The 16222-nt window shown below is 54.6% G+C and overlaps 5 protein-coding genes across 5 annotated transcripts; 4 read left to right on the forward strand and 1 right to left on the reverse strand.

The window, feature by feature from the left end:
• Positions 1-949: 949 nt before the first annotated feature.
• On the forward strand, positions 950-2904 carry BZA05DRAFT_391891 (translation elongation factor Tu). The gene is made up of 5 exons (XM_051483027.1): positions 950-1185; positions 1241-1269; positions 1344-1606; positions 1669-1985; positions 2046-2904. Exons 1-5 carry the CDS (start codon positions 1008-1010, stop codon positions 2597-2599), a joined length of 1341 nt encoding a protein of 446 aa, XP_051340997.1. The 5' UTR covers positions 950-1007; the 3' UTR covers positions 2600-2904.
• Positions 2905-3984: 1080 nt separating this feature from the next.
• On the forward strand, positions 3985-4862 carry BZA05DRAFT_424706 (uncharacterized protein; the record flags this gene model as incomplete). The annotated part of the gene is made up of 2 exons (XM_051485925.1): positions 3985-4760; positions 4835-4862. 2 exons carry the CDS (start codon positions 3985-3987, stop codon positions 4860-4862), a joined length of 804 nt encoding a protein of 267 aa, XP_051340998.1.
• Positions 4863-5826: 964 nt separating this feature from the next.
• BZA05DRAFT_391896 (DNA repair protein RAD5) lies at positions 5827-9775 on the reverse strand. The gene is made up of 6 exons (XM_051483028.1): positions 9351-9775; positions 9285-9294; positions 8352-9226; positions 7961-8293; positions 7131-7912; positions 5827-7082 (listed from the first exon to the last, which is right to left on the reverse strand). Exons 1-6 carry the CDS (start codon positions 9592-9594, stop codon positions 5988-5990), a joined length of 3339 nt encoding a protein of 1112 aa, XP_051340999.1. The 5' UTR covers positions 9595-9775; the 3' UTR covers positions 5827-5987.
• A 1309-nt stretch (positions 9776-11084) lies between these two features.
• BZA05DRAFT_391904 (P-loop containing nucleoside triphosphate hydrolase protein) lies at positions 11085-13723 on the forward strand. The gene is made up of 3 exons (XM_051483029.1): positions 11085-12966; positions 13025-13181; positions 13236-13723. The coding sequence occupies exons 1-3, from the start codon at positions 11403-11405 to the stop codon at positions 13540-13542; spliced, it is 2028 nt and encodes a 675-aa protein (XP_051341000.1). The 5' UTR covers positions 11085-11402; the 3' UTR covers positions 13543-13723.
• Positions 13724-15139, forward strand: BZA05DRAFT_350421 (putative aminomethyl transferase). The gene has a single exon (XM_051481274.1). The coding sequence runs from the start codon at positions 13937-13939 to the stop codon at positions 14987-14989; it is 1053 nt and encodes a 350-aa protein (XP_051341001.1). The 5' UTR covers positions 13724-13936; the 3' UTR covers positions 14990-15139.
• Positions 15140-16222: the final 1083 nt, after the last annotated feature.

Below are 16222 nucleotides of genomic sequence, written 5' to 3' on the forward strand. Positions count from 1 at the left end.
GTCTGGACAGCCATCACTTTCGGATGCGTATCTACTGGACGGTCGTCGGCCGGCTTGCATCCATGAGCATCGAGAACCATTCCAGCAGGCCGTCCTCAAGAAAAGTCGAATCCGGAAGGGTCGAGACGGACTACTGAGAAGTCTGGTTGAGCTGTTCAACTTCGATGTGAGTGTTGCCTCACTGGGGAGACTTCCTCTGAAACAAAACAGGTGTTGTCCCGGTAGTTCGCTGGTTACCGATCGGACGAAGGAAATAATCCGCCGGCACTTCAACAGATGAAACAGAGTGAGCGATGGTGGGGATTTCTCCGAATCGATCTTGAGATGGGGGGGCACCGAGTGATGCCGGACATTTCATATTCTGGAGTGTTTTGGTCGACCGAGTGCTTGGCTGGAGATGCAGTGCTCAGAACCCGCTTTACGATCTGCGCCCGGTGCGAGGAAGTAGGAGATGAGGATATGCGGTGATATCTTCTTGGAGACGAAAGACGGAAGACGGGGGGAAGAGGCGAGGGGCAGCAGGAGGAGCGGGCATGTAGGCCCATACCGGTCTTTCCTGTCAATCTGCTTTCTACTTTTTGCTTGTGTCGGCCCGAGGCGGATGGGCGGGGGGGGAAATGGGGCGCCGCATCGAGCTGGCCGGCACCGGAACTTTCACCTCGACCGGCCAGGGTGGGCAGGCAAAGGGGTTTTTTGGTTCGCCATAGTCTAGATAGGCTGCATGCGAAATAAACTGGAGACCTTTCTCTCTCTCTCTGAACCCGCTTCACGAATCGCCTCTCTGTGCTGGAGTGCGGCTAATCGGTGCTGTGGATAACTAGCGCATATTAAACGCTGGGACTCACATCTACGCAGCGCTCATCACTCTCCAGACCACCCCTCCGCCAAGCCTGGTCCCACTTCTGATCCCTGTTGGCTTGGTCAAAATCTTTCTCAACTTCTTTCCGCAGCTCCCGTTCTCCTCCCGCTGTTTCGCATCACCAATCCCGCCTCAGTATCCACGAACAATGGCTTCCTGGAGGTCCTCCTTCGCGCCTCTGGTGCGGAGTCTCGTCCGACTTCCCGAGACATGCATCGCAAAACAGACAAACCTCAAAGCCGCTTGGGCTCTCCCATGCCGGTCCACTACGCCTTCGATCCGGTCGATGGCAACCTACGAACGGAAAAAGCCCCATGTGAACATCGGTATGCCCGTCCCGATCCTGCAGTCGCGGAATTGAGTTCTGATTGCTTTCCGCAGGAACCATTGGCCACGTTGATCACGGAAAGGTTCACCTGGACATCCCTTCCGCCGGAGTTGTGGATCATCCGGGAGTTATATTGTGTACTAACAACCGTGATAGACTACACTGACTGCAGCTATCACCAAGAACCAGGCCAAGAAGGGTTTTGCCAACTTTGTCGACTACTCGTCCATCGACAAGGCTCCCGAGGAGAAGGCCCGTGGTATCACCATCTCGACCGCCCATATTGAATATGAAACCGAAAACCGTCACTACTCCCACGTCGATTGTCCTGGTCACGCCGATTACATCAAGAACATGATTACTGGTGCCGCCTCCATGGATGGTGCTATCATTGTCGTTGCTGCTTCCGATGGTCAAATGTTGGACCCCGCCGATCGACACCCCCGCACCGGTAGCGATATGCTAACTTGGCGACCACCAGGCCCCAAACCCGTGAACATCTGCTCCTTGCCCGTCAAGTCGGTGTCGACCGCATCGTCGTCTTCATCAACAAGGTTGATGCTATCGATGACCCCGAGATGTTGGAACTCGTTGAGATGGAAATGCGCGACCTCCTGACCCACTACGGTTTCGACGGTGACAACACCCCGATCATCATGGGATCTGCTCTCTGTGGTCTTGAGGACCGCCGTCCCGAGCTCGGTTCCCAGAAGATTGACGAACTCCTCCTCGCCGTTGACGAATGGATTCCTACCCCCGCCCGTGACCTCGAGAAGCCTTTCCTGATGCCCATTGAAGGTTTGTTTCCGATCCCAACTCACATTCCCCCCAACTTTTGCTAACGGAGGAATCGAAAAGACGTTTTCTCTATCGCTGGTCGTGGTACCGTCGCTACCGGACGTGTCGAGCGTGGACTCCTCAAGAAGGGAGATGAGATCGAGCTTGTCGGATTCAACAAGGAGCCCATCAAGACCATCGTGACCGGTATCGAGACCTTCAAGAAGGACCTCGACTCCGCCCAGGCCGGAGACAACTGCGGTATCCTCCTCCGCAGTGTCAAGCGCGAGCAGGTTCGCCGCGGCATGGTCATGGTCCGCCCCGGTACTACGCGCGCGCACACCAAGTTCCTCGTCTCCACTTACATCCTCACCAAGGAGGAGGGTGGACGTCATACCGGATTCCACGGCAACTACCGCCCCCAGATGTTCCTGCGCACTTCGGATGTCTCTTGCACGCTTAACTTTGTCGAGGGAACCGAGGACGCTAGCTCCAAGATCGTCATGCCCGGTGACAACATCGAGATGGAGGCGTCCATCCTGCACCCCATGGCCGTCGAGCAGGGACAGCGCTTCAACCTCCGTGAGGGTGGCCGCACCGTCGCTACTGGTCTTGTCACCCGTATCATCGAGTAAACTCTGTTTTTTTTAATACGGTACGAGAGAATCATAAGAATAATCTGTTTATGATGTTTGTAGGTGAACGAATCTTGTACGATTAGGAAATGCTTGATTGAGGCGTATCTGGATGGGAAGAAAGAAGAAAAAAAAACGCATGGAAATGCGAAGGGAAGGATGAGGGGATTGTATATTGTTCAGCATTGAAAATATGGTTCTCTCCCATCAAGCTAATTAATCGTTCATATCACAGGCAGTCCGATGCTTTGCAGTGCAGTGACACCTGCCGTGTCCACTCCACTTACTCCGTAGAGTACAGACATATAAACGGTCGCCCCATCGCGGAACGTCCAATTTCCGCCCGTGCCCGTCGTGTGCACTGTGCATCCCAGCCATTCCATTCCGTATGATATCTGCCATTCATGCGGACTATCTAACCACCCGGCTTTGTAAGCAGCAGGGACAACGTGATTTCCGAGCTCGATTACGTGTGTAATCACTGTATGTACAAGTTTTCGTACAAAGTTTTCTCCCTCCGCGGACTGCGGCGGCGGCGGCGGGTGACAAATATTTTTCGCCGGTTATCGAGGCCCCGCCCACCCACCCCCCGCATTCGGGTGCGGGGGAGAGAGCGGCGGGCGGGGACGAGGGGAGGGGGGATCTAACGCGCACCGCTATCTTCGTTCGTTCGTGGCTTGTGAATTTAATTTCGACATATCTAGCGACACGACACGACGGGCGGTTGATGGGGGGCAGGTTATCTGGAGATTGTAAATATATAGAGCGTGAGGTGGCCTGGTGGGACGGGATTGCGCTGCGCTGCTGGTGACATGAGCGGAACCTCGATTCTGACAGCCTGACAGACGGCGCGGCAACGGTTCCGCTCTCGAGTCTCGAGTCTCTCTCTTCCGCCGTTCCCTTCGCTCCCCCGGCTGACTGGGTTTTTGGTTCTAAAAAAAAAGAAAATAACTTTTTTCCATCCTACTCTAGTCCCTAGTGTTTACCCCACCATGCATGCGCCCGCCTTGTCCTGTCTTGTCTTGTCTTGATCACCAATCATGAAACCACGCACGGCAGGCTGGTTATCGCCGTGAGATGGATGGATGGATGGGCCAGTTCATGCGAAGCAGAGGCGAGAAGAATATCTACCACTTAACTTAACTACCCTCGCACTCCTCGCACTCCCCTCCCCCCCCTTCCTCCCGTCAACTTGAAGAGTCTCTGCACCATCGAGCTTTTCTACATATCGTCTACCTACTGAATCCGGAGGTCCGCGCCGTCACACCCACCACCACTCCCTCCCTCCCTCCTGAAAAACTTCGACTCCCCCGGGACATATACATACATACCACGCACCCACTCCTCCGGCCTTGCTCGCGACATACCCACAACCCCCCGCCAACATGACGTCCACACAATGCATCCTATCGACAGGCAACATCATGACCTCGGCATCAGAGATCCTCCGCTCCTCAGCGATGTCCTCGTCGAGCACGGAGCTCATCACCTCTTTACGCAGCCACATCCGGTCGTCGCCTTTATCCCCTCCGCCCTCACCCTCTCTCCCGCCGAACCCCGCGCCGCTCTACATCCCACTCCCCCCGACACCGGAGCCGCTCTCGGAAGACCGGGCGGAATACGACGTGACAGTGAAGCTCTTCCTGAGCACCACTTCAGCAACGCCGTCTCACATCCGCGACGCGGTGAAGCGGGTGCTGCGCACGCTCGCCACTGACCGTATCGACCTGCTGATCCTATCGCTGCCGGGGATCTCGTTCGACGCGGAGGACGCGGCGTCGTCTGCCGCCGAGGTGGACTTGTGGGCGCGCACGTGGGCGGTGCTGGAGTCGTTCCCGTCGATTGCCCGGCTGGGGATCAGCGAGTTCGGTACTGCGAGGCTGGCGCAGCTGCTACCGCGCACGAGGGTTAAGCCGGGGGTCGATCAGATCAATGTAAGGGATTGCTGTGTTGTGCCAAAGGAGCTTATACTGTATGCGAAGAAGGAGGGCATAGAGTTGCTCACGCATAATGACTGCTCCGATATTCTGCCGAAGGAACGGCTTAGGGAGGTCCTCGTGGATGAGTTCGCGCTCGTCGCGGCGGGGAAACAGGTTGATCCCACTTGGGTCGTCAAGTACACCGCCGTCATTAGGTCTCGCGGCGTCGTGGAGAATAAGGGGTGCGCGTTCACCCCCCGACCCCCTACCTACCCACTGGTTCTGCACTCGTACTGACATTGATATTGACACGCAGATACATCGCAATGGCGGAGATTCACTAGAGCTTTGCTACACCTACCTACCTACCTACCTACCTACCTACCTACACTGTTTCACGAGGGAGGGAGGAGACGGATTTTTTTGGTTTACCGGATCGGATCGGATGGCGTTACTGTTACTGTTTTGAAATACTTCTTGCCGATGTTAGTTATTCGATTGTTTATTTTTTCCTTTCTCCAGGGCAGCGATGGATCGATTGGGTTGTTGCGGTTGGGTTGTTGCGGCGAGCGCGAGCGGACTGGGGACTGGATGAGTGCGATGGGTGCCGTGAATTTTGTTTGTATTGTACTTGCTGTTTTTCGATCGAACGAATTCATAGAGTTTGGCTATCTACATACATCCTACTTACACAGAATTCCGGTGGTCGGCGATGACGGTGGGGGAGGGGCGGCTGTCGTGATTTCACGACTTGCTGGTGGTACATGGTGTCCCACTGGCCAGTCGATCCGCTGCAACTGTCTCGGGTATATGTAGGAGGCACCTTGTACCTGTGCATGTTCATACATAGCTTGGCTTGATCCCTAACTAGACGTCATTCGACGCCGACGCCGATGTCGACATCGCGAAGCTGCACGTAGGTACCCGACACAACCGTACATACATACCATGGAACCCCCCTCCCCCCTCACTCGGAACCTCACACGCCCAACGATGCCTGGTGCTACCCACACACGAGTCAGGCTGCGGGCTGCGGACACCCGTCGGCACCGGAGCAGGAGCCGACGCCTGCCTGACTGCACTGACTGGCTGCACGCAATTGGGACTGGGACTGGGACTGGGAACCGCTGCTGCTGCGAGCGCTAGATTCAACCTTCAACCTCCGATCGCACGTACCGTATGTATGCACACAGCGCCGACGATGAGGGAGCCGTGACTCGTGAGCGGTAAACACCCGTTCGTTGCACCAGAGTACCTACGGGCAACCCGCAACTCGTAACTCGCAACCCGCAAACTGCAAACTGCAAACCGCAATACTTCAGCCTGTTTAAAATTATTTTATGTATGATACCTAGTACAATGAACGCAGCGATCTAGTAACACCGCCGTAATCTCCACAAGTACCGTACTCTGTTATACACGACCGCATCGTCGTCGTCGTCGTCTAATCACTCAGTAAATCTCTTATATCATCCACGCGTTGCTATCGGTACCGTCAGCCAATCCAATCTCCACATCCGGCAGCACCGGGAAAATCTCCCCAAGGGGGGTCGACAAACCCGTTTCTTCTCCTCATCCGTCATCATGCCGAGCGAGCTAGCAATAAACTTCTTCTTCGCCTGAATCTTATTGACCATTCTCTCCTCGACGCTATTCTCGACGACGAAGCGGTGTACCGTGACGGGCTGTGTCTGTCCCATCCGATGAACACGATCAATCGCCTGCGCCTCTATGGCAAAGCTCCACCACGGATCCATCATGAACACCGTCTTCGCCTCTGTAAGGTTCAGTCCGACGCCGCCGGCCTTGAGCGAGAGCAGCAGCACCATCTCGCCCTCGTGCTTGCGGAACGTCTCGATCACGTGTTTGCGCGCGAGCTGCGACATCGAGCCGTCGAAGCGGACGAATGGTATGTGCTCGCGCGCGAGCATCGGCTCGATCAGGTCTAGGAAGCTGGTGAATTGCGAGAATACCGTGCATTTGCCCGCCGGGTCCGTTTTGCGCAGGTGCTTGAGCTTGTCGAGGAGCGCAGTGATCTTGGCCGATGAGTGCGCGCTGTTGACGCGGCGGAGGAAGATCTGCGGGTCTGACTCCGAGGAGGAGGGCGGCGGTCGGATCACTTCGAAGATGTCGCGTTCGTTGATGGGTGCGCGGCATGTGGGACATAGCGGGAGTTTCTCTTGTGCGCGTTCATGCTCAATGAAGGACAGGAGACAGTCCCGGCATGCGGCATGGAAGCAGTCGGTTACGGCTTCGTTTTCTAGTGGTTCCGAACAGCAGATCGGACATTCATGGCCAACTTCTTCTTTGATCTGCTGAAGGATGTGTGCGCCATAGGAGCTGGCGTTGGTCTCGCTTTCAGTTGCTTCGGCCGTGAAGCGGTCGAGGAGGGCGTTGAGGTCCATGTCGTCCGCCAGACCGTTGGCGGCATCGTAAGCGGCTTCGGCTTCGAGTTCGTCTTCTACCACATCTTTTCGACGGATCAAGCTGGGGTGACAGCAGGATTGCCGGAGACGTAGAATTTGAGCCAGGATGGTGGTGTAGGACTTCATCACCGTTCCGGCCTATCAGGGTCAGCGACGAAGGTATCAATATGGATGAGGGACACATGCCTCTAGGTTATGTTTAAACACCCTCTTCACGCGGTCCTGAATGTGATCATAAACTTCCCTCTCCTTCTTCGACAGCTTGACTGTCTCAATCACAACGGACTTGGGCGGCAAAGGAACCAACGGATCTCCGTTTGGCAGCTTCATGTCCTTAGTCCGCCGAAGAACCAGTGGTTCCAAGACTGTTTGCACCACATCCAAAGCCTTCACGAATTCCTTGTTCTCGAAGGGAGTTGTGATGAATGTCTTCCAGAAAGAGAAGCTCTGCCAAGGGTCCACACGCAGGAATCGCACAAGACTGAACAAGTCTTCCAACCGGTTCACAATCGGAGTTCCAGTCAAGGCCCATCGGTGCTCAGCATGCAGCTCGTAGCAGGCTTTGGCGGTCTTGCTCAACCGATTCTTGATGTGATGTGCCTCGTCAAGAATAATCCTGTAGAAGCAAACCGAGAAAAGGCCACCACCCGAACTCCCGTTGCTCCCGGCTCTGGTAAGCTGTGTGTATTCCGAGAGCACCGTACCGTAACTGGTGATAACCACATCCGGGCCGCCGTCTGAACCCAGCAGCGTTTGCAGATTTGCCTTTTTCTCATTGCCGTAGTACACATACGGTTTCAAGGTCCCTTCTTTAGAGGCAGCTTCGGTTTCAAGTTCCCATTGTGATAGCAAACTCATCGGTGCCACAACCAGGGTTGTAGAAATGCCGCCCAGGATGCCGTGTACGGACTTTCTCGGTTTGATGTCCTTGTCCAGTTGGTTGGTGTGAATCAGACTCAGCATCTCAACTAAAATCGGGTCAGTCATTGAAAATCGAAGTCGGACGGGAGACAAACTAGTCTTTCCTAGACCCATCTCATCAGCTAGAATGCCGCCGAGACAGTTCTGCTCTTGTCGTGGGAACTCTATCGACAGTTCACCGGAGTATGGGTTCACGTAAAACACATTGAATCCCTCAACCGGTGGGATGTCTTGCTCGTCCTGGTCCTTGACAGGCCAGAGATACTCTTCCCAGAGTGGATGCATCGTGGCGTTTTCCCGGTCGGAGTGGTTCTTCTCCTTGTTCACCAACCAGTGGAGGGCTTGCTTCTGGTAGGGGCGGAGGTCCAGCGCGAACGTATCTGCCGGATCGGCCTTGGGGGAGTCGAAATCGAAAGATTGCGCCTTTTCTACACACACGAGAACAGTCAGCACTCATCCATAGCTTGATGCAGAGTAGAGACTTACTATACAGGGCATCCAACTGATCTTGCTCGAGTTCTTTACCCTCCTCGGTCTCATTCGATTCGGATTGTGTTCCTTGCTCGGCCTGTGCCTTATCACCCCCACTCTCCACGAGCTCAGCAGACTGAAGGATAGCAGACCTTTTGTGTTTCTGATCGATCCCAACGCTCTTGACAGGTTCTAATCCGAGCTCAGCGAAAAGCTTTACCAACCCCACCTGTCTCAACCGAATCGCCTTCTCATCTTCTGTTTCTTTGGGGGCAAAGAACTCCACAGGGCTATCGCTATCTACCGGCGGCAACTTCCTTACGAACGCTTCACGCAGCATGTAGCACCGCACCTGGAGGTAGACAGTATCATTTGTACGTAGTTTCTCGGGCGCATAAACACACGTGCCCTCAAATGTGCAAATCTTCTGATCGATCAGCGTCGACACGAATTCCGCCGTCTCCTGCGGAAGCCGCCCGACTTCCTGTCCCTGCGGATTGTTGAAGCGCACGACGATGTCTTGCGTCTTGCGGCGGGCCATCGTCGGCTTTTTTACTCCCTGCGGCTTGCCCGTGAGTTTCTGCCGCTCGATCATCACGTTTTGCCCGTGCAGGAGCAGGTTGCTTCCGCTTCGTGTGGCCCAGCCTCCTACGCCAAATACGCCAAGGTATCGCTTTGTCGGCTGTCCGTCCAAGCCAGCGGTAGAGACCTCCACTTTCCGGGGGCCAGTGATACTGCTACCACTATCGCTTTTCGTTGCTGGGGAGACGTTTATTGCGGACGAGACACGTTTTCTGGATGAAGATTCCGATGCCAGCATAGGTTGCAGTGATCCATATGCACTCGATTGTGCGGGAGCTCGAACGGCGTTCCACGAGCCATCGAAGTACCTGCGATAGTAAGCGGATCCGAAAGGCATATGAAGCGTCAACGAAGGTGAGGTATTACATGTTGATAGCTAGGACACCACCGTTAGCGCACAACAACAACGCTGAGCATCACCGGCACCCATACCTCTCTCCATATTCCCACCAGAGACGTCCTTCAAACGCTTCAAATCCTTAGCTGGAAGCTGTTCTCCAATTATCGCGGATATCATCGCAGGATCAAAGTCGCCTCCGGTTGCGTGGCCATTGCCGTGCACTGCAGCCGGCGCAGCCGCAGGACCTGGATTTCCGTTTGGAAGATATGTCTTATTCGCCGAATCGTGCTGATCCCGCTGAACTCGTCTCTTCTTTGCGGGCGGCGTATCGGACATTATCGTGGGGAACGTGAAGGTGCGGGTGTGGTTTGCGGAGCTCGCGGATTGAGTGGTGGCTGACGCGACTTTCGTCGGTTGCGAGGCAACGCGTTTATGGGTTTTTTTTTAGCGTGGGCATCCATGCGCATTACGGCATGGTCTGGTCGTTTCATTGCTTGGCGCGTTGGGTCTCGGGAGTCGGGGCAGCAGCAACTCTCCGACTTTCACCCCGCTACCAACGGCTCTCCCGTATGTACACCCCAGAGTCCAGATCGGCCGGAGCATTCTGTTCTATTCGCTTCCTGCAAATAACACGGCAGAGGACGACGTTATCGACAGATGGAGATGCAGAGGACGACAATGCCTGTCGACGGATGGAGACACAGCGGTCGGCATGTCGACTGGTGCAAATATCGCCGGCAGATGCGATATCTGCATCTACAATGCGAACATATGTAGCCCGTTGCGGCGCTTGGACTTTGGAGGCCTGAATTCTTAGCAGCGTTGCGGAGGATAACTAGCCTTTATCGTCAATCAGGCACCAATGAGGCTACTTTCTGCGTGACAAGGGCGGCACGACGGTTCGGAGAGAGATCACCGTTCACTTCAAAGTTCAGCCTGGCAATCGGTATATCTGGACCCGTGGTGGGTGCCTGGTGTTTCATGCTTATATCTACGCATTGTTAAACTGCCGCTGATTAACTCAATGGATCTCGTCAAGCCAATACCAGGTATGGAGCATTGCTTGGTTTGTTCGATCTCATTATCTATGTACTGGCACCCGCGTCCCATCGGTTCGTGGGTCATCCGTGAGTGCAATCTTTGATGCCTTGTATCAGCACTAGAAGCTTCGTGATGATCCGCGCCAGCCGCTCAATCGGCTCTTGCGTTAACACCTCAGGCAGGCAGTGCTAGCGAACACGAAGGGAGCTGGTGAGTTCGGTTTCAAGACCGATTTCCGCCTGGGCAAGACATGATCGATGGGATTATGGGCGGCCTAAAGGCTGGACAACGGATGGAGCTTGGCCGGTTCAGTCGCTTGGCTGTGGGGTTACTATTGGAACTGTGATTGTTTTCGTTTGCTTTCCCTTTGGCCTTTAGGTAGAGGGGCGATGGTGTTGAGTTCCGGTTATCAAATCTTCTATGCTTGACTGTTGGCAAACAATCCAATTGAAGTTTTTTTGAGCGAACAAAGGCATGCTGTTTCAAAGCCCGCTTTCTCTCCCATTGCGCCAATTGCTATTGCGGTAGAGGTTTGTTTGTTCTTGTAATTGCATAAGCGATTGCTTCAAGCGCGGGACCGTCTGCCAGGCGAGATCCGGCCGCGGGGAGAGAAGGAGTTATAGGTCGTGACGTATATCAGTACCTTATGTAGGTAGTCACCAGACATCAGAGGTCTCCTGAAGATTTTCAGTTGGTGACGATAGAAAAGCGAGACTGACTGCGGTCATTTGTGTGTAAGAAGGCCAAGTAGGCAGAGTGAGTCTGTGGTCCGATGCATAGCCCGGAACGGGTCACTGCTACTAGGAAGCTGCAGTGGTGCTCACAGCTCCACTCCAGCTTTGAGTCACCATCGAATTCCAACTCAGTCACCGCCCCCCTCCCATCTCTTCTCATCGTCGCTGTTATATAAACGCAATCCCTCCTCGCGCCCCAGTTACTTCGAAATCCTCCCACCATAGCCTCCCTACCGAGATCTACCTCCTGCAGCATCTTCCAATTGCTACGCGTCGATTACCTACCCCGCAGAGTGACATCAATCCACTCAGCTGGGCGTCTGCAACTCCATTCCTCCACTCCCGAATACTAACTTTTACCTCCGGCAAATGTCTAAATTCGTGGACAAAGCGATTGCCCACGAGCGGCGGCGCGCCGGCGAGACGGCATTGAGCGACTTCGCCGAGTACGTTGAGAAGCAGCAGCAGCAGCAACAGCGACGCCGGCAGCCTAGTATAACGACCGGCGGCGAACCATCGAAAACAGCGGCGAATGACGATCACGATGAGCTCGACATCCTCGAGACGCTAGGGCTGTCGGACGAGTCGGAGCAGGTGAAGCTCAAGGGCCTGCTGCTCGATGCTACGGACGAGAGCCGAAAACGACTGAAAGAGCTGCTTGATACTCGGATTAACGAGGGACGGGGGGAGACGCTGTTCGATATTGGCCACGAGAATGATGGAGAGTCGATGGGGTTCACGAAGGAGGACTACGAGGTGGCGCTTGCGTCGATGAAGGCGGCGGCCAAGGAACTCGGCGCGGGGGTCACTGTGCTGCTCACAAAGAATACCGGCGCTCCAACGGATGTGGAGTCCACGTCGAAAGATGTCTGCGCCAAAGCCATGGTACGGCGGCAGCCGCATAGCATAGACGAGCTTCTTGAGATCCGGGTGGCAGTGGTCGGAAACGTGGACGCTGGCAAATCCACTCTGTTGGGTGTACTGACGAAAGGAACCCTCGATGACGGCCGAGGGCGGACACGAGTGAATCTTTTCAGGCACAAGCACGAGATTGAGTCCGGCCGGACTAGCTCTGTTGGCATGGAGATTCTGGGTTACGATGTGGATTCGAATATCGTGGTGAGTGGCGATCCTGGCCGCAAGCTCAAGTGGGAGGAGATTGGCCATCGCTCTGCCAAAGTCATCGGCTTCACCGACCTCGCTGGACACGAGCGATATCTACGGACTACGGTCTTCGGCCTGCTCGGAACGTCGCCGGACTATGTCATGCTCATGGTCGCGGCCAACAATGGTCTCATCGGCATGTCCAAGGAGCACTTGGGCATCGCAATGGCCCTCAACGTTCCAGTACTAGTGGTCATCACCAAAATCGACATCTGCCCGCCCCAGATTCTGCAGCAGACCATAACACAACTGACCAAAATTCTGAAATCCCCCGGCGCAAGAAAGATTCCGATCTTCATCAAGAGCAAAGAGGAAGTGATCAACACGGCAACGCAATTCGTCAGTGAGCGCATCTGCCCTATCTTCCAGGTCTCAAATGTCACCGGAGAGGGCCTAGACTATGTCCGAACCTTCCTCAACATCCTGCCTTTCCACGGGAAGTTCGATTCAGACGCGTCCTTCGAGTTCCACGTCAACGACTGCTTCTCGGTGCCGTTCGTCGGAACTGTGGTCTCCGGCGTGGTCAAGAGCGGCGTCATTCACGCCGGAGACAACGTCCTCGTTGGACCCGACAGCCTAGGCAACTTCATGTCGACCACGGTCAGATCTATTGAGAGGAAACGTCTGCCGGTGCCGGTCTGCTCGGCGGGTCAGAGTGCATCTTTCGCGCTTAAACGAGTGCGCCGGAAAGACGTACGCAAGGGAATGGTGGTCTTGCCGAAGATTGAGGGCGTCACTCCGAAAGCGTATTGGCAATTCACTGCCGAAGGTTTGTTCCCACAAGACCCGCCACGCCTCCATTGAATTGTGACTAACGTAGAGTGTAGTGTTGATTCTGTCGCACGCAACAACCATCAAGCCCAAGTACCAGGCGATGCTGCATGTCGGGCCAGTCAGCCAGACCTGTAGAATCGTCGCCATCGACCGCGACCTTATGCGAACAGGTGACCGGGCATCTGTAGTCTTTGAGTTCTGCCAGCGCCCGTGAGTACAATCCCACCCCAGCAACCCGTAGGCAGCAGCTGACGTGAGCACTAGTGAATTCCTCTGCACCGGCGACAAGCTACTATTTCGTGAGGGCCGAACCAAAGGTCTGGGCATAGTGACGGCCACCGGCTTTGACAAGCAGAAGTTCCCGAATGCAATAATGGACGAGCGTGACGGCAAGGAGGAGAAGGCCGCGCTTAAGGCGGAGACCCGTACTGCCGCCTCGAAGGCCGAAGCATATGCCAAGGGTGCCGCTGCGAAGGCTGAGGCCCAAGCCAAGGGTGCCGCTGGGAAGCCTGAAGGCCATGCCAAGGGTACTACGAAACATGAGGTACGGAAAGAGGTCGGGAAAACATGATGTGATGTGGCCTGTTTCTTGAGTTCTTTGGAATTTTGGTTTGCGTTGTTTTGCGTTGTTTTTGCATTGTTTTTCTTATGTTAGCAATTTGTACTTTACTGTAGGTGCGAGCATTGTGGTGGCGCGAATCTATGTTATGTTCTACAGGGGACGAATGGGTGGAGTCAATTGATGTTGGCGGTGTCCAACGTATTCTGCAATGTCCTTCACGAATGAAGCCCAAAGCTGAAGCCTTCTCATGATTCCTCACCAAATATGACTCCCACCGCGCCAAGTCCATCCACCGCATACAGCCTAGCTTACTCTTACAAAGACGCATTACCGCTACCATTTCGTCATACCTCATCTCTCCCCCAGCACACCCACCGTCTCCCACCCCACCCCACCGCACGCGATGATACTCCGACACTTCCTACGGCGCTCGTTCAACTCCAGCAGTACCTCACCCACGATCACCAACCTCTCCGCCACGAGATCACTCCTGCACCTGCACGGCCCCGACGCCGCGAAGTTCCTACAGGGCATAACCACCTCGCAACTCCTGACGCCTCCACCCACCGGTGCAGTCTACAGCGGGCTCCTGACCGCACAAGGGCGGGTGCTATTTGACACGTTCATCTACCCAGCGAACACCTCTGCCGCGTGGCGCGCAAGCCTATCACAGAATGAGGACCCGCAGGATCCTGCATTCTTCATCGAGGCGGATGCGGCAGAGGTGCTGAAGCTCAAGGCGCACCTGCGACGGTACAAGCTGCGGAGCAAGGTTGCCATCCGCGAGGTCGAGGACTGGGGTGCCTGGAGTGTGTGGGACGGCTCCGCCGCCGCCGGGGATCTGGGCGGTGTTGATCCGCGCGCGCCCGGCTTCGGCGCGAGGGTGGTGCTGCCGGCCGGCGCAAGGCCGCAGGGGGAGGAGGTCGGCGCCACGGAGTATATGCTCAGGCGAATCATGTACGGAGTTGCCGAGGGCGCGAGGGAGATTGTCCCCGGCACCGCGCTGCCGCTGGAGAGTAATATGGATCTGGCCCATGGCGTGGATTTCCGCAAAGGTTGCTATGTCGGCCAGGAGCTTACGATACGCACGAAGCACACGGGTATCGTAAGGAAGCGCATACTGCCGGTGGCGCTGTACGCTGCTAGTGAGGCGCCGCCAACGACATTGGAGTATACAGGAGGCGCGCCGCAACCGGAAGTGGGCGCGGATATTCGAAATATTGGAGGGCGCAGGGGGAGGCCCGTCGGGAAGTGGTTGGATGGGCTTGGGAATGTCGGCTTTGCGCTGTGTCGGTTGGAGCCTATGGCGGGGGTTGTGCTGGAGGACGGTGTAAAAATCGAGGGCGAGCATGCGGAGAGCGAGGAGGTGGGCGAGTTTAGGGTCGGTGAGGAAGGGGAGAGCGAGATAAGGGTCAAGGCTTTTGTCCCGGCTTGGATGGGGCTTCAGACGCGGTGATGCCTTTTAAAAATGGAGGAGGAGGAGGAGGAGGAGGAGGAATCATGGTTTTGTGTACCAGTTACCCATTCTATGACGCTACTAGTAATCATGGAATAAATCATGTTGCATCACTCGGTTAGCGAGTGATTGTCAGTGACAAAAAGCCAGTACCTAGATCAACAGTCCATGAGGCGAGCTTTATTACTTCTGATCCGAAAACTCCTTACGGCGAACAAATGTAGAAAGTTTTTGCGAAGAGGAAGAGATGGTAACCTGATAGGTATGTATCGATTGCGGTTGCAAGTAAATGTGTGATGTTGAGTCATTGTTGACTCAGAGGTACGAATGGCAAATTCTTGATTGGTGAGTCAGTAGATTGAGCGGTAATGCGATCCATGTGCTGATACGGGATGTTACTGTGTGATTTATGTGATCGGTAACCCCAAGAGCTCAAGACGGTGACTTATGAATAGATGATTCAACGCCGAGTCGGAGAATTTTAAGCCAAGGGTATGACACCAACGTTCCCACTCTACATAGTATAATAGCACAGATTATAGTAGATAGACACAATAGAACCCACCGTGTGAGAAGAAATTGAATTAGTACATGGAATTGTGGTCTACAGTTGATCTGGTCGATGGTATATACTTAGCGAGTCGCGCTCGGTAATGAGGCCATCCGTGTACAAAAAAAACACCATGATTTATTCAATCGTCTCAATCTACTGTAAGACAAGAAAAACTAATGCCGCCACCCGCTGTAGTTCCATCCCATGTACTTTCAAACGTAAGCAGAAACACAATTCGTTCAAATCTCAAACTAAAAGCAAACACGATCGTATGAAGCCCCAATTGATCGAAACCCACCCTAAAATATCGCCCTCAGAATTCAAACGTAGAAATGCATCAGCCAAACCATTCAAACGCCATCAAGAAATGCAAGAAGGATATGAACTATGTAGGCCCGCGAGCAAACTTCCGGATTTCAGTCAAGTCCGCCCAAAGAAAAGCTAGGATCAGTTAGGATCCCATGGCCCAGTCTACCGTCGGTTGGATTCGTAGCCCCTGCTGCGCTCACGTCTCGCCGTGTAGTCTCCTCTGGTGGCCATTCCCCAGTCTGGATGGGTTCTGTCCGAATAGATTCCGTCTCGACCAATTCTCTCGGGAGGAATTGCCTCTCGACCAATCCTCTCGGGAGGAATTCCGTTTTGACGAGATCTGTCTGGGTGAAAACTATCGAAGGATCCTC

Source organism: Tricharina praecox (genome assembly GCF_024521635.1).
Source record: "Tricharina praecox strain CBS 144465 chromosome Unknown BZA05scaffold_7, whole genome shotgun sequence".
Taxonomy (NCBI): Eukaryota; Fungi; Ascomycota; class Pezizomycetes; order Pezizales; family Pyronemataceae; genus Tricharina; species Tricharina praecox.

Bases quoted from the DNA above. Each gene is read 5' to 3' on its own strand.
- BZA05DRAFT_391896 (XM_051483028.1), bottom strand. From the start codon at position 9,594: ATGTCCGATACGCCGCCCGCAAAGAAGAGACGAGTTCAGCGGGATCAG. The intron at 7,913-7,960 runs GTTTGTCTCCCG...ACCCGATTTTAG, and splicing joins GATGGGTCTAGGAAAGACTA to TTGAGATGCTGAGTCTGATT. The intron at 7,083-7,130 runs GCATGTGTCCCT...TGACCCTGATAG, and splicing joins TGTTTAAACATAACCTAGAG to GCCGGAACGGTGATGAAGTC.
- BZA05DRAFT_391904 (XM_051483029.1), top strand. From the start codon at position 11,403: ATGTCTAAATTCGTGGACAAAGCGATTGCCCACGAGCGGCGGCGCGCC. The intron at 12,967-13,024 runs GTTTGTTCCCAC...CGTAGAGTGTAG, and splicing joins TTGGCAATTCACTGCCGAAG to TGTTGATTCTGTCGCACGCA. The intron at 13,182-13,235 runs GTGAGTACAATC...CGTGAGCACTAG, and splicing joins TTTGAGTTCTGCCAGCGCCC to TGAATTCCTCTGCACCGGCG.
- BZA05DRAFT_391891 (XM_051483027.1), top strand. From the start codon at position 1,008: ATGGCTTCCTGGAGGTCCTCCTTCGCGCCTCTGGTGCGGAGTCTCGTC. The intron at 1,270-1,343 runs GTTCACCTGGAC...CAACCGTGATAG, and splicing joins GCCACGTTGATCACGGAAAG to ACTACACTGACTGCAGCTAT. The intron at 1,607-1,668 runs GTTGGACCCCGC...GGCGACCACCAG, and splicing joins GCTGCTTCCGATGGTCAAAT to GCCCCAAACCCGTGAACATC.
- BZA05DRAFT_350421 (XM_051481274.1), top strand. From the start codon at position 13,937: ATGATACTCCGACACTTCCTACGGCGCTCGTTCAACTCCAGCAGTACC.